General features: G+C 38.3%; 1 protein-coding gene across 2 annotated transcripts in view; it reads right to left on the bottom strand.

Moving 5' to 3' along the window:
- Positions 1-13,528, bottom strand: part of LOC145276868 (sorting and assembly machinery component 50 homolog) — a 394,045-nt gene that overhangs the window by 143,322 nt on the left and 237,195 nt on the right. For both annotated transcript variants that reach the window (XM_080128269.1, XM_080128270.1), the window contains exon 4: positions 5,756-5,843. In XM_080128269.1, the coding sequence (XP_079984395.1) occupies positions 5,756-5,843 (88 nt within the window). The remainder of the gene's footprint in view (positions 1-5,755; positions 5,844-13,528) is intronic.

Genomic DNA, 13,528 nt, shown 5'->3' with positions numbered 1-13,528 from the left:
AAAACTAAGATTTCAGAGACGCCCAACCTGCTGAAATTGCTTGAATGCAATATTGTTTTCCGAAGAGACTTTGTAACCAGTTATCATTTGATACAACTCTTTACAAGTTCCTCTAACTACTTGTCTAATACACATAGCCACATGCCATTCGATTAATCCCCTGATGTCCATAATGAAATTGCTTGTGAACTCTGTTCTGGAGTTTGAATAGGACAACAACACATTCAGCAAAAAGGAGAGTTCCATTAATCTCAGATAAAAATCTTTGTTGAAAAAATAGTTGAAGTTGCTGGTCAGCGCAGGTTTTTGACCAGCTTGTGAAATGGAAATTAAGAACTTTCTGTAATAATGGATGTGCGGCTGTAGCCTCCTGGATCATCTCCGAAGTGACAGGTAATGATCTCACTGTAGAAACAAGTCCAGAGACAACTTCACGTTCCACAGATATAATAGCGATGACAGTGTTTTTCACTGCTTTTTGATGAGAAGAGATAATTCTGGATAATGCATCTGCCTGGCCAATTTTAGTGCCTGGTTGGTATTTTTATGGAAAAGTCATGATCTACAAGCATTTTTGTAAGCGGTTTGCTGTATAGATTGAAATTCCTTTCTTCGAACCAAAAATACTTATTAGGGGCTTGTTGTTTATGATCGGAGTAAAATGACAACCATATAGTATTTTGTGAAGTTTCTTTACAGCGTAGATAACTTCTGCAGCCTCTTTCTCAGTTTGTTCAGTGGGTGTCAATGATTTTGATGAGTGTGTAATGACTTCTTTGTTTCCATCAATAAAAATCAAACCCATAGTCTGAAGTGTCCGTCACAACAGTAATGTCTAATGATGGATTATAGTGTGTAAGCAATAGAAATGAAGAAGTGATTTGTTTTCTTAAATAATTCTTTGCACATGCTTCACCAGTTCCATTCAGTATATTTTTCTAAGAGATTATTAAGAGGCCCATGTAACTTGTGCAATTCTAGTAAGAAAGAGAACCATAATGATTTACAAGGCCTAGAAAAGATCATAGTGTTGAAACATCCCTTGGAGTTGCCATGTGCTTATTACCTGAATATTATCCGGATCTGGTTTTCCAATATTTTTGTCAAATAAAAATCAAAGGTATTTCACAGAAGTTTGGAAGAATTGGCATTTGTCTTCAGTGAAATCCATGCCTGTAAGGTCCAGTTTGACAAAACAAGTTCCACCGTTTATTTTCAGTGGATATTTGATGTGTTTCCAGTATGTTGTTTAATCCTGGTCGAGAAATCTACACATGAGCATATCTTACCATTAGCCTTCTTCACAATAACAATAAATGCTGTTCGAGATGAGTAATTTGTAGATTGGATCACTCCTACTTGTTGAATGAAAGTGGTCCAATTCTTTTTATACTGTAGTTATGGTACAGGACACTTTAATCTGAAAACTGGTTTTGCATCTGACTTCAGTTTTAAAGTGGCTTTAACTTTAGTACAACATCCAAGACCTTCTTGAAAAAATATTAATGAACTTTGCATTAAGTGTGTTCTTAAAACGTGTTTCAGCATTTGCTTCAACATTAATATTGAAAGAATTGAAATTGAGTTTAGGGGAATATTGAAAAGATCCAGTTCTTCAATGAAATTCAAACCAAAAAGTGTCAGGATTGATGTATAAAAAACATAGCACACATCTGAAACTTCTTTTTCTTTAAGAGAGACATATAATGGTAGCTCACCAGTTAGTTGTGTTTTGTTTCCTGACATGAGTTTTATTCTTAAGAGTTGGTTTTCCCAACAACTCCCACGTTGGATGTGAAATCACTGATATTTGAAGAAGTATCAAACAGAAAATTTACTAACTTGTTTATCTCAACAAGTATATATTTCCTACAAATTTCTATTAAAAGTGGCAAAAAGTGAATTCGATGTGGATTTCTGAAAACATTGACACTTTTATATGAGTTTTGCCTCTTAGCCAAGAAGTATTCATCTTGGTAATGTTACAATTATTCTTTTCACAAAAATCTGTCAACTACAAACCAGTCACAGCTGAAGTTTATAAGGAAGAGGCTATTCAGAATGGTCTTGAGTCCAATCCTATTAGACAGAGGCTATTGGCGAATAGGACACTAGACTTACAGAACGCTTACAGTCAAGCTCGGTCTCTCGACCTTACTCAAAAGAATGCTATTGTCTTTGTCCAGCAAGATTGTCCCACACCTACTATGACTGCTGCTTCTAGAGAAAAGGGGACATCTATGGAAGCCACGTTGGCCGCCACAAAACCACGATGCTGGTTTTGTGGAAATCTATGCCACCCATGAAGTAAGTGTCCAGCAAGGCAAGTAACTTGCCATAAAAGTTCAAAAATCGGAAATTTTTCAAAATTGTGCCATTCAGGCAATTCCAGCAATCATTCAGCTGCAATTGTCGATGCTATTCAGTCAATATCAAATAGTAACGGCCCTGCACTCTCTACCATCTTTTCTGCTGCTACTGAGGTTTAAAGTATCCACTAATTTGTTTCTGAAAGGACATAAACTGAAAGCCTTAATCGACAGTAGAAGAACTGATAGAAGCTTTATAAGCCACAATGTTGCCAAAAGATTTAAGCTGAAGCTCAGGATCAATTCGCATGACTGCAGGAGCACAGACCACAAAAATTGCAGGATATTGTGTTGTGGACTTCAGCCTTGTTGAACCTGAGTACAGGAATTTTAATTTAAATGTAATTAACGATTTATGTACTTATGTGATCCTTGGTACTAATTTCCAAGAACAATATGAAAGTATTGTCATCAAATATGGTGGCAGCACACCAATATTAACATTCTGTGCCCTCACAACTATCAATGTTGAACCTCCAACCCTGTTTGCTAACTTATCCAAAAATTGCAAACCTATTGCAACCAAACCGTGGAGATTCTCAAAGCCAGACCAGCAGTTCATTGATTCAGAGACACAGCGGTTATTGAAAAGTCTAACCCCATGGAGGGCACAACCATTGGTCATGAAAGAGGATGGTAACCATAAAAAGAATAGTTATTGACTATTCACAAACAGTCAATAAATATACACTGCTAGATGCATACCTCATGCCCAACATTGGAAGCACTCTGAACCAACTTGCATAGTATAAATACTTCAGTACAATAGATCTGAAAAGTGCATACCACCAAATCCCCTTACATCCCAATTACAGGCCTTATACTGTTTTCCAGTCTGGGGGTCAACCGTACCAGTTTACTTGGATGCCTTTTGAAGTGACTAATGGGACTGCTTGTTTCCAAATGAAAATAGATGAATTCATTGGAAAACATTGTTTACAGGAAACTTATGCATATGTTGACAATTTGATCATCTGTGGCACTACCTTGGAAAGACACGAGATCAATCTTCAGCGTTTCCAGAGGGCTGCCAGATTGGATAACTGGACCTACAATGAGGAAAAGTGAAAATTTGGGATACCGGATATCTGAGGGAACCATCAAGCCTGACCGAGAATGTCTACGCACACTTGTCGAATTACCAACATCCCAAAATACAAAGTCGTTGGAACGTGTGATTGGAATGTTCGCATAGATTTTCGGACAAAATTAAAAATCTGAAATCTGCAAAAATCTTTCTATTATCAGGCAAGGCTTTAACATCCTTCCAGACACTGAAAATGACCTGATAAATGCCAGCCTAACTGCAATTAGTGACAATCTAATGTTTGTTATAAAAACCGATGCATCCCACAACTCTATATCTGTTGTACTTAGTCAGGACAATCAACCAGTTGCCTTTCACTCAAGATCTTTACAAGGCAGTGAATTAAACTATGCATCAGTAGAGAAAGAGGCTCTTGCAATAATTGATGCTGTCGAGAAATGGAGACACTTCTTAATTGGTAGGCACTTCATTCTAAAAACAAACCAAAAATCTGTCCGATTCATGTTTGATACACAAAATCATGGCAAAATGAAAAATGAAAAGATACTGAGCAGGAGAATTAATCTTGCATCTTTTAGTTTTGACATCCAGTATCGAGAGGGAAAAGAGAATGTAGCAGCAGACACTCTCACGCGAACAAGTTGTGCTACACTTACGGACAACAAACTGTTAGCATTACACAAATCCCTATGTAACTTAGGTGTAACCAGAATGACACACTTTATTTGAAGTAGAAACTTGCCATACTCAGTTGAAGAAATCCACGCAGTGACAGCTAATTGCCAAACATGCAACATTATCAAACTGAATTTCCACAAACCACCTAGCTTACATCTAGTCAAAACAACTCAGCCATTTGATCGCCTTCTTCATTTGATCACCTTCTTCATCTCGGAACAGATATTTACTAACTATTGTAGATGAATTTTCCAAGTTTACCTTTGCTTATGCCTGCCCAAACATGGAAGCCAAAACTGTCAACAGCTGCCTACCCAATCTATTCTCTATCTTTGGCATGCTTGCGTACATACACAGTCACAGAGGATCTTCATGCCTTTCCCAAGAAACAAGAACTTTCCTACACAATCATGGAGTTGTCACAAGTAGAGCAACTCCATATAATCCGGAAGGCAATGGCCAAGTGGAAAGGTACAAAAGCATTATCTGGCAATCAATCCTTCTAGCTTTAAAAACTAAAGGTCCTCCAGAGTCACGCTGGGAAGAAGTCCTGGCTGAAGCTTTGCATGCTAGTCATTCATTGCTGTGTACATCAACCAACGCTACACCACATGAATGACTATTCAAAGTTAACAGACACTCAACCACTGGGATCACCTTACCTGCTTGGTTAAGACGCTGGGAAAGTACTGATGAAACAGTATCTCAGGAACAACAAACACAAACCACTGGTCGATGAGGTCGAACTGATAGAAGCAAATCCACAACATGCCCACATTAGAAAATCAGATGGTAGTGAGGCAACTCACTTAAGCATCTAGCCCTCAAGGGCAGAGGCCATAATGAATCACCACAAGAGTATATTCCCAGGGATTTACCTACATCAACCCAGCCTGGAAGTCTACCCCCTAGAGACAATGATCAGGAACTGCACATTTCTGTAGATATGCCAACACCAGCTCAGCCAGGAAGTTAGTCCTCTAAGGAGAATTATGAACTACCCCCTAAAAGAACTGTGAACGACTCTGTGAAAAAACACACAACTAGCCCACAAATCCTGTGTCGTTCCACTCGAGTCATAAACCCCCTAATCAATTAGACCTGTAAAGACACTAATTCATTTGTTTAGTAATTTAATGACATCACATTACAGCTTACTTCTTTTTGATGTGGTGGTGATTGTAGTAAAATAATAATCACTTGAGAGTAGTCTGCCCCTTTCTAGGAAATTGTCTCCTTTTATTTGATATACCGAGTCGCCATCTTGTATATGTATTGTCTGTTCTTCTAGTCGAATAAAACCTAAATCTCCTAAAGGTATTCTTTGTTCTTGTAATTCGCCACAAACACCAACACAGTAAACTGCCCAGAAAATATCAATTGTAAATGGAGAAATAGTAAATTAACTATCAATCTTAGAAATTAAAATCAGAAATCTATGCATTAAATTTGGAGAATTATTAAACATCTCAAAACTTTATGTCTCACTTGAATAATCAAAAATTAAAAACAACTGCAAATACAGTTTTTTTTTAGTATTTATTTATATAAATTACAAATTAGACTAAAATATTTAATCAATAAAATCACCAAATAAGGTCAATCAAAATTTAATTGAAATAATTTAAAAAAATATTAATAAGAAAACAAAACAACCTACTTCGTATATTATCAACAATTATTTTAATTGATTTGAAAAGTCCCAGTTTTTCAAATCTAAGCTTAACATCATTTGATCGGATGACCATCTGAAATAAAGAAATGATTTGTATTAATTGGAATATATTTAAAAATACAAGATGTTTTTATCAACAAGAAGGAAAAGCACTTTCCCATAAAAATACTGATTACATACAATGACTGCTGAAAGAATTGCTGGAAGTATTTAAGCATCTTTTATGTTCGGCTTCAACTTTTACTGAGTCGGGCACACATCTACAATGTATGTTTAGTCATCAACTTACTTGATAAAGGTACCACTATACCTTGTGCAAGTCGTAAAAGTTAAATTATTTCAGTGTTTTATTTCATGTAGACTAATTGCTTTACCAAGGCTACTCTAATATTTCATTCATGTATGAAGGAAGGACATATTGATTCATACTTTTCCCAAAGCTATCGTGGAAGTGATGTGATATCCTCAACAGAACTTGGCAGATTGCATTTGTAATCCACTGCCAATTCAAACTGTTAAACATTTTTTTTAATTCAAAAGAATTTAAAACTTTTGTAATAAATTCTCACAATGTGCTTATACAACATTTAACAAGTTTTAATTCTTTAATGATTATTTGAAAGTTCTAGCTTTTTAAATTCCCCCCAAATTAGATTCATTAATGTTTTTTATTCATTGTAACCTCACCAGCGTTGCCTGGTATTAAACATAATATTAAATTCCTTTGAAAATGAAGTAAAAAAAATGGAAAGAAACTGAGACATGTGCATGCGAGGGTTATGTTTTTTCTAAACAATTCACTTCTTGTAAGTAAAAAAAATACTCGAGCTGAGATCGAAACCTAAAAACAGTGAGTCAAGTACAATAACCATCAGACCAGCTTGTCGCAATCTTTAAAAAGTGTTTTCAAATCTTGTGAAACAGTTTACAGATAAAAATCTGATGACCCCCCAAGTACTAATTTTTTCAATTTCGACCCCCTTAGCAGCCTTTTTTATTCAGATGAAAACGAATTAAAAAGTTTTCCATGTGTCAGAATACCCTATATACCAAATTTCAAATCTGTAGATCAAAAATTTGTTGAGTATATAGGTTGAGAATGTCCTCACACACATACATTCTCACTTATATGTCTATACATATAGATATATTTTTCTTGAAATATAAATTTCATAATTCATTCAGTTTTGTTTTTAGTCAACTATTTCCTTTAAAAATGTGGCATCAGTCTTTTCATAAATAATTGCAAGAATCAAAATTTTCAATAAGATTTTTTTTAAAAGAAAGCAGGGTTTTCATTCTTTCAACTTCATGGATATTTATAAACTAAAAAGAAATTAAAAAAAAACATTTTAATCTAACACTGATTCTGATGTTAGACGACATCAAGCTACTTTGCTGAGCAACCATGGCTAGTCAGGTGTCATTGACATTGTTTAAACATTCCAGATGTCCCAAATTTCTGCATATCAGAAATTAATGAATTTCTCAAAAAAAAAAAAATATAGAACTGACATTTTGACAAACAGTCTGACTAACATCTGTAGAAATCTCAGCAATCAGTTATAAGTCTTGAAAAAGTTGAAAAAAGAATTTTAAACAAGCTTTGTTTTATTTTTTTTCGTTGGTTTAGTTTCAATAATTGAGAAAGCAGAAAAAGATTGTCATGTTTTGTTTCTTTGGATTGGGGCTGGAAGAAATGGTTTAGCTGATAATTAATTTTCTTTATCAATAAAAAGAAAGAAAAAAGGAGCTTTCAGAAGAGAGAGAGAGAGAGAGAAAGAAAGAGAGAGAGAGAAGGATCTCGGGAAAGGGAAAGAAAAAGAGAAGGAGAGGAAATTCTAATCCCAGAGAGATGGGTTAGAGTTGGTGGTTTTCATAAAAACCATTTGTTTTAGCAGATAGGAGAGACTTTGCTTGCTGATTTCGAAACAGCACCTAACAGATCATCCTTAAAGAGCACTTGCAATGTTTTCATTAATTATTGATCTCCTGTTGACTTGAGAGTAACAGTTGATTTCAGATTTACCCTGAAATCTGACAACCAAGCTGCAGCTTGATATAGAAGTGGCATATCAGCATCACCTACGAAGGAGGATCTCAATCAGAATGTAGGACAACAGGCGGCCAGCCAACATGTTAAAGGTATTGCTACACAGACTTAGGGTTGTGCGCATTTTGTGCACTCTAGGCATCAGAGCAGTAATTTTCAATGACCAGTGAATGTCTGGTTACATTTTAAGGGGTTCATTACTAGACAAAGTTAAAAGTGTAACCATTGGGACTTATGGTTGCATATCTTCATGCCTGTATGCACAATCTGCTCACAGAGAGATTACATTCATGGTTAAAAAAAAAAAGTCCCCACCTTCATGCTACAATAATAGATAGCCAAATTGAGAACAATTTTTTTCAAGGGGACTTTTTAAAACCAACACAAAGTCAAGTATCTGCAGAATGTCTTCTTGGTTCCTCCTCTTCTCTTTTCTCTCTCCCAACAATCGAACACAGCATATAATAACAAAACTCTAAAGCACGTCTGACAGCACTGACTTCTGCCAACAGTCTGCCCCTCCTCTTAACAACACAGGCTTTTTATATCGCAAAATCGTTCACCTCTATTTGCATATTCTTCTAACTCACGTGATCACTACTCTATAAATAAGAGTCTTGACCATTTCTTTTCTTTCTTTTTATTTATTTTTGGTGACCGACCCGCACGTGGTCTATCCAGGTAAGTCACGCATTTCTCCACACTCCCCCCTGATCTCATGATCACAAACAGGACATGCGGGCAATCGTCGTTGGCGGGTACTCCTTCGAAGAAGCACTTCCTCATTGCTGTTTTCTTCATTACCACCATCATTACTACCAGTCTGTTCCATTATCCCGTCTCGTGGTTCCATAGGCGGTGTCTCACAATCAGGGCAGGGGGGCAGTATCCGTCTTTGTCGGGTACTTCTCCGAAGAATCGGAGGCGTCATCTCCTCGGTATGCTCCATCATCCCTTCTCGCTGGGTTTCGCAATCACGGGGGGTGGGCAGTATTCGTCTCTGTCGAGTATTTCGATGAGGCATTACTTCCTTGTGTCCATCGCTCTCCTCACTATTGTCATCAGTATGTCCCATCATTCCCTCATCTGGTTCTGTTGGTGGTGTTTCTATGCTCACCTGAAGGGGCAGTAAGTGATCAGGATCATCTCTGAACGGTGTGTGATCCTCCTCATCGTCCTCAGAATCAGAAGAGGTATAACAAGGGCGGATATCTTTTACGTGACGTGGTATGCCACCAATCAACATGGTCTGAGGACTTATGATTTCATCTATTTTTCCCCGGAAAAATTTCGTAGTGCACCCAGCATTTGGGGGTTTTATCCAAACAAGGTCTCCCACCTGATATGGTGTATTGACAACACTCACCACTGATGGTATGGCATCAACTCCTTTCACACGCTGTTCATATTGGTAAATCCCATTGGCTGGTGCAGTTGCTGGTGTTGCATTGTCCTTGGGTGTTATATTATACCAGTACACAGCTTCTGGAATAGAGCACTGCGTCCTGGCTGCAATTCTTTTGATGGTGCGGTGACACCATTCTGCTATACCATTACCCTCGGGATAATATGCACACCGATAATGCATTTTAATCCCCCATTCGTGCACGAATTTCTGAAATTCTTGACATCGAAATGTGGCGGCATTATCAGTCAGAATTTCAATCGGGGCACCACGTTCAAAAAAGACGGCTCTCAACTGTTGTATAATGCTGGCTGCATCCTGTCGTGTCAACAGGCGCCATATTGTGAAACGCGTCGGGCCACAATCCGTCATGGTCAAAAAATGTTTGCCCCCATAATGTGTTATGTCCATCCCTACTCGCTGCCAGTTGCCCTCCACCTCGAGCTTCCCTTTTTGCCATTGGGATGGTGCCGGATCAATTCTCTGACACTCTTCACACGAACGTATGGCTGCTTTCACTGATGCTTTTGTAGTTGCAGGGCATACTCTTCGGACAAAATATGCAGTCCTCTGAATTCCAGGATGTCCAATCTGCTGGTGTATCATACGGATCTGGTCAGGTGTTAATTGATCCGTTACAGTCGCGCATGTTTGTTGTTGAAGATCGGATCCCTGCCTCATTGCATCGATCCACCTCTTTGGTACTCGAGTCAAGCTATCAGCCAAATTCTGCATCGACGAGACTAACGTAATGTCTACCTGCAAGCTGTATTCGTCAACTAGACGCTTAATTATTGCTAGTCTCCTTCGTACTAGCATTTCACTTGCAGCTCTAGTCTTAACTCGAGCCTTTCCAGTCAAGGTGTCGGTTAACCAATGGTAAACACACAATGAGTCAGTGTGGAGATGCACAACATTAGTCTGCCATTGCAATGCGAGATTAAGACCTTTTAACGTGGCATCAAGTTCTGCCAAATTTATATGTTGGGCATCATTTTTCGGACGAAGCCAGCATGCATCTTCCACAACAACACCTAGTTGCTCCAACACGACACCTGCAGCCAACGAACTTGCGTCAACCCATGCATTTAGTTCGTTTCCAGACACTTGCCACTCACCCCGGGCAGGGTCATTCCTATGCACTCTGGACAACATTTCAGCCATCATTTGTTGGAGAGAATCATCATCCGCAACATCGTCCCATCCTTTTGTTACTGTAGTCACTCGTCTTTTCACCACTCCTGTTGCCGATCGGAGCCATCCACAGACAGGTAGATGTCCTACCAATTTACCACAGATAGAAAACACAGTACGTCTTGTTAATACATTGGGTAACTTTGGAAGTGGGCTCCCTCGTTTCCATCGCAACGTATTGCCCTCCTCCCAGACCTCGAGGCCTAGCACGGGCACTCCATCCTTTAGGCGCTTAGGGTCTTTGCTTATTAACCCAAACGCTTTCAGTTTTATTCGAACTGCATCCGCAGACATTATGTCCTCATTAACATAGATGTCATCTATGTAGGCTGAAGCAGCTTTTGCTGCATCAAAACAGTTTTAATATTTTATCGTTGACCCCACCAAACGGTACAGATAATTTTCGCAGGTCGGCTAGGTACACGTCGACTGTTTCCTTGGGTTGAAGTGTCCGGCTCGTGAACTGTTGCCACGCAACAAATGGATCTGTACCAAACGCTGTATACAGGCTCTGCTTGATTTCATCCCAGTCTGGTTCATCCCCGAGTTGTTGGTAGACTGCATAGGCCCCTCCGGTTAGCCTCAAAGGGATAACTGTGGCTGGTTCTTTAATTTTGCACAGTTTACAGATTTTCTCTGCCTTTTCAATCCATTCAACGACAACCGGTCCAGTGGTAGATCCGTCGAACTCGGGTATTAAGCGAATGTCGAATCTGTCCATTGTTAGTAACCGCACACCAAGCGCCGAAATAGCTTAAAACCAACACAAAGTCAAGTATCTGCAGAATGTCTTCTTGGTTCCTCCTCTTCTCTTTTCTCTCTCCCAACAATCGAACACAGCATATAATAACAAAACTCTAAAGCATGTCTGACAGCACTGACTTCTGCCAACAGTCTGCCCCTCCTCTTAACAACACAGGCTTTTTATATCGCAAAATCGTTCACCTCTATTTGCATATTCTTCTAACTCACGTGATCACTACTCTATAAATAAGAGTCTTGACCATTTCTTTTCTTTCTTTTTATTTATTTTTGGTGACCGACCCGCACGTGGTCTATCCAGGTAAGTCACGCATTTCTCCACACTTTTTGACCAAATTATGAAAGGAGTGAACATAAAAACTCTTATTTTTCGAAAACATAATTAAAAATATAAAATTTATTAATTTTTACGAAAGTAAAAAAAATGCTATATTTCAGCAAAAAAAAAATGTCTTTGTAAGCTCTGAATCTTTACTTTATTTCAAAATTGAATTTGAAATTATTTCAAAATGAATTTTTAATTATTTCAAAGACAATTTGAAATTATTACTAAAAAATATAAAATCAGTTAATTACTTTGTGGAGATTTATTTTATTTGAGAGTGGAATCCAGTAGCATGAAGAAAGTAGGTCAATGCACTAAATGACACAAAAATTGCCACATTTTGTTTTCATGAGTCAGGTTGCATATACTTTACATCATACGAAAAATTGGACAAAATTATGAGAAAATTTCAAATTTCAAAGTTGAACATTTTTTAATTACAAATCATTTTCTATTGTGTTTTAAAACACTAACTCAATAAGTTTTCATGATAAACTAATAAATCTTGCATTTTTACCCATGTTTTCAGGGTCTATCTTTCACATGAAATGGTTGCCAGTGATGTTGAATCAACCCTTATACAATGTATATGGTTATCTCTACCTCACCCCAATTCATGAAAGTCATGTTTTTTCAAAGCTGTTCACACTTTCTCCTCCTGGAGTATTTTTCATATTGTCACAGTTGCCATCTTGGCAATGTCCACATACACTGATACCTTCTAGTCCATGCCTTCAGCAGGTACACCTTATGGTATTGCATCTTTCCAAACAGTTGCAGTGAATCATCTGAATCAGTTCATCTGGAGCATGCCATTTGTCATCACTGGAACAAGTTTGTCTTCTTCTTTCCATCCTCACTCAGATGGTGCCATTTCATCACTAAATCCTCCATAATCTGGTTTTAAGTCCGCAGAGAGTGAAGTCTACTGGCAGATGCAGCTGGAGGGAGTCTTTCTGACATGACAAACATCTTTGCCCTTGCAACTTTCTTGTAGAATATATTGTATCTAACTGACTCCAGTGAGTCAGTCTGATCTCCATTGAACAGTGCTATCGTTGCCTTCGAACAATTGGTTTCCACAATGTAACACAAAAAAAGGAAGATGGGGGGGGAGACAAGACAGGTACCAGTATTCAAGAATTCTGGCGAAAGGACAGACCCATCAAATTATCGCCCCATTAGCCTCCTCCCACTTTTTGCCAAAATATTTGAGACCATAATTAACCATGCTCTAGTCCATCATCTTACAGATGCTAAACTACTGACTGACAAACAATATGGATTTAGACAAGCCCGTTCCACAGCAGACATCCTCACCGTGATCTCTGAACGTATATACCAATCACTGGACAAAGCGGGGGAAGGCAGAGCGGTAGCTCTAGATATATCTAAGGCTTTTGACAGGGTATGGCATGAGGGTCTCCTCAGTAAAATCAGATCATACGGTATCACTGGTAGAATACTTAACATAATTAAATCCTTCTTAGATAAGAGAAAAATCCAGGTAGTCCTCGACGGTCGCACATCTAAACAATATGATATAAATGCGGGAGTGCCCCAGGGTTCTATCCTTGGACCTCTATTGTTCCTGATATTCATAAATGACCTCCCCGACAACATTGCCTCTGAGATGGGTATATATGCTGATGACACTACACTCTATGGCAGACACGACAGGAAGACGAATGAACACATTTCTAAAGAAATGGCAGAAACACTAGAGGAAGACCTCCAATCTGTAGTGGAATGGGGACAAAAGTGGTTGGTCGCGTTCAATGCTGCCAAGACTAAACTAGTTTCATTCAATAATTACAAGAAACCCTCTCTACCACCAATAGCAATGGCCAACGACTCTTTATCTGAGAGTCCATCTTTCAAACTCCTTGGCCTAACGTTCACAGGAAACATGAGTTGGAACAATTACATTGAAGGCATTGCCAGGGCCGCTGCAAGAAAGGTAGGCTCTCTCTACCGTGCTAGAAAACTACTAACACCCGAAAGTATCCTGTACCTCTA

The sequence above is a fragment of the Euprymna scolopes genome, chromosome 5 (assembly GCF_053919585.1).
Source record: "Euprymna scolopes isolate OS-2025 chromosome 5, ASM5391958v1, whole genome shotgun sequence".
NCBI lineage: Eukaryota > Metazoa > Mollusca > Cephalopoda > Sepiida > Sepiolidae > Euprymna > Euprymna scolopes.
The sequence above is the reverse complement of the archived record's forward strand: the minus strand, read 5'-3'. Positions and strand labels throughout refer to the sequence as shown.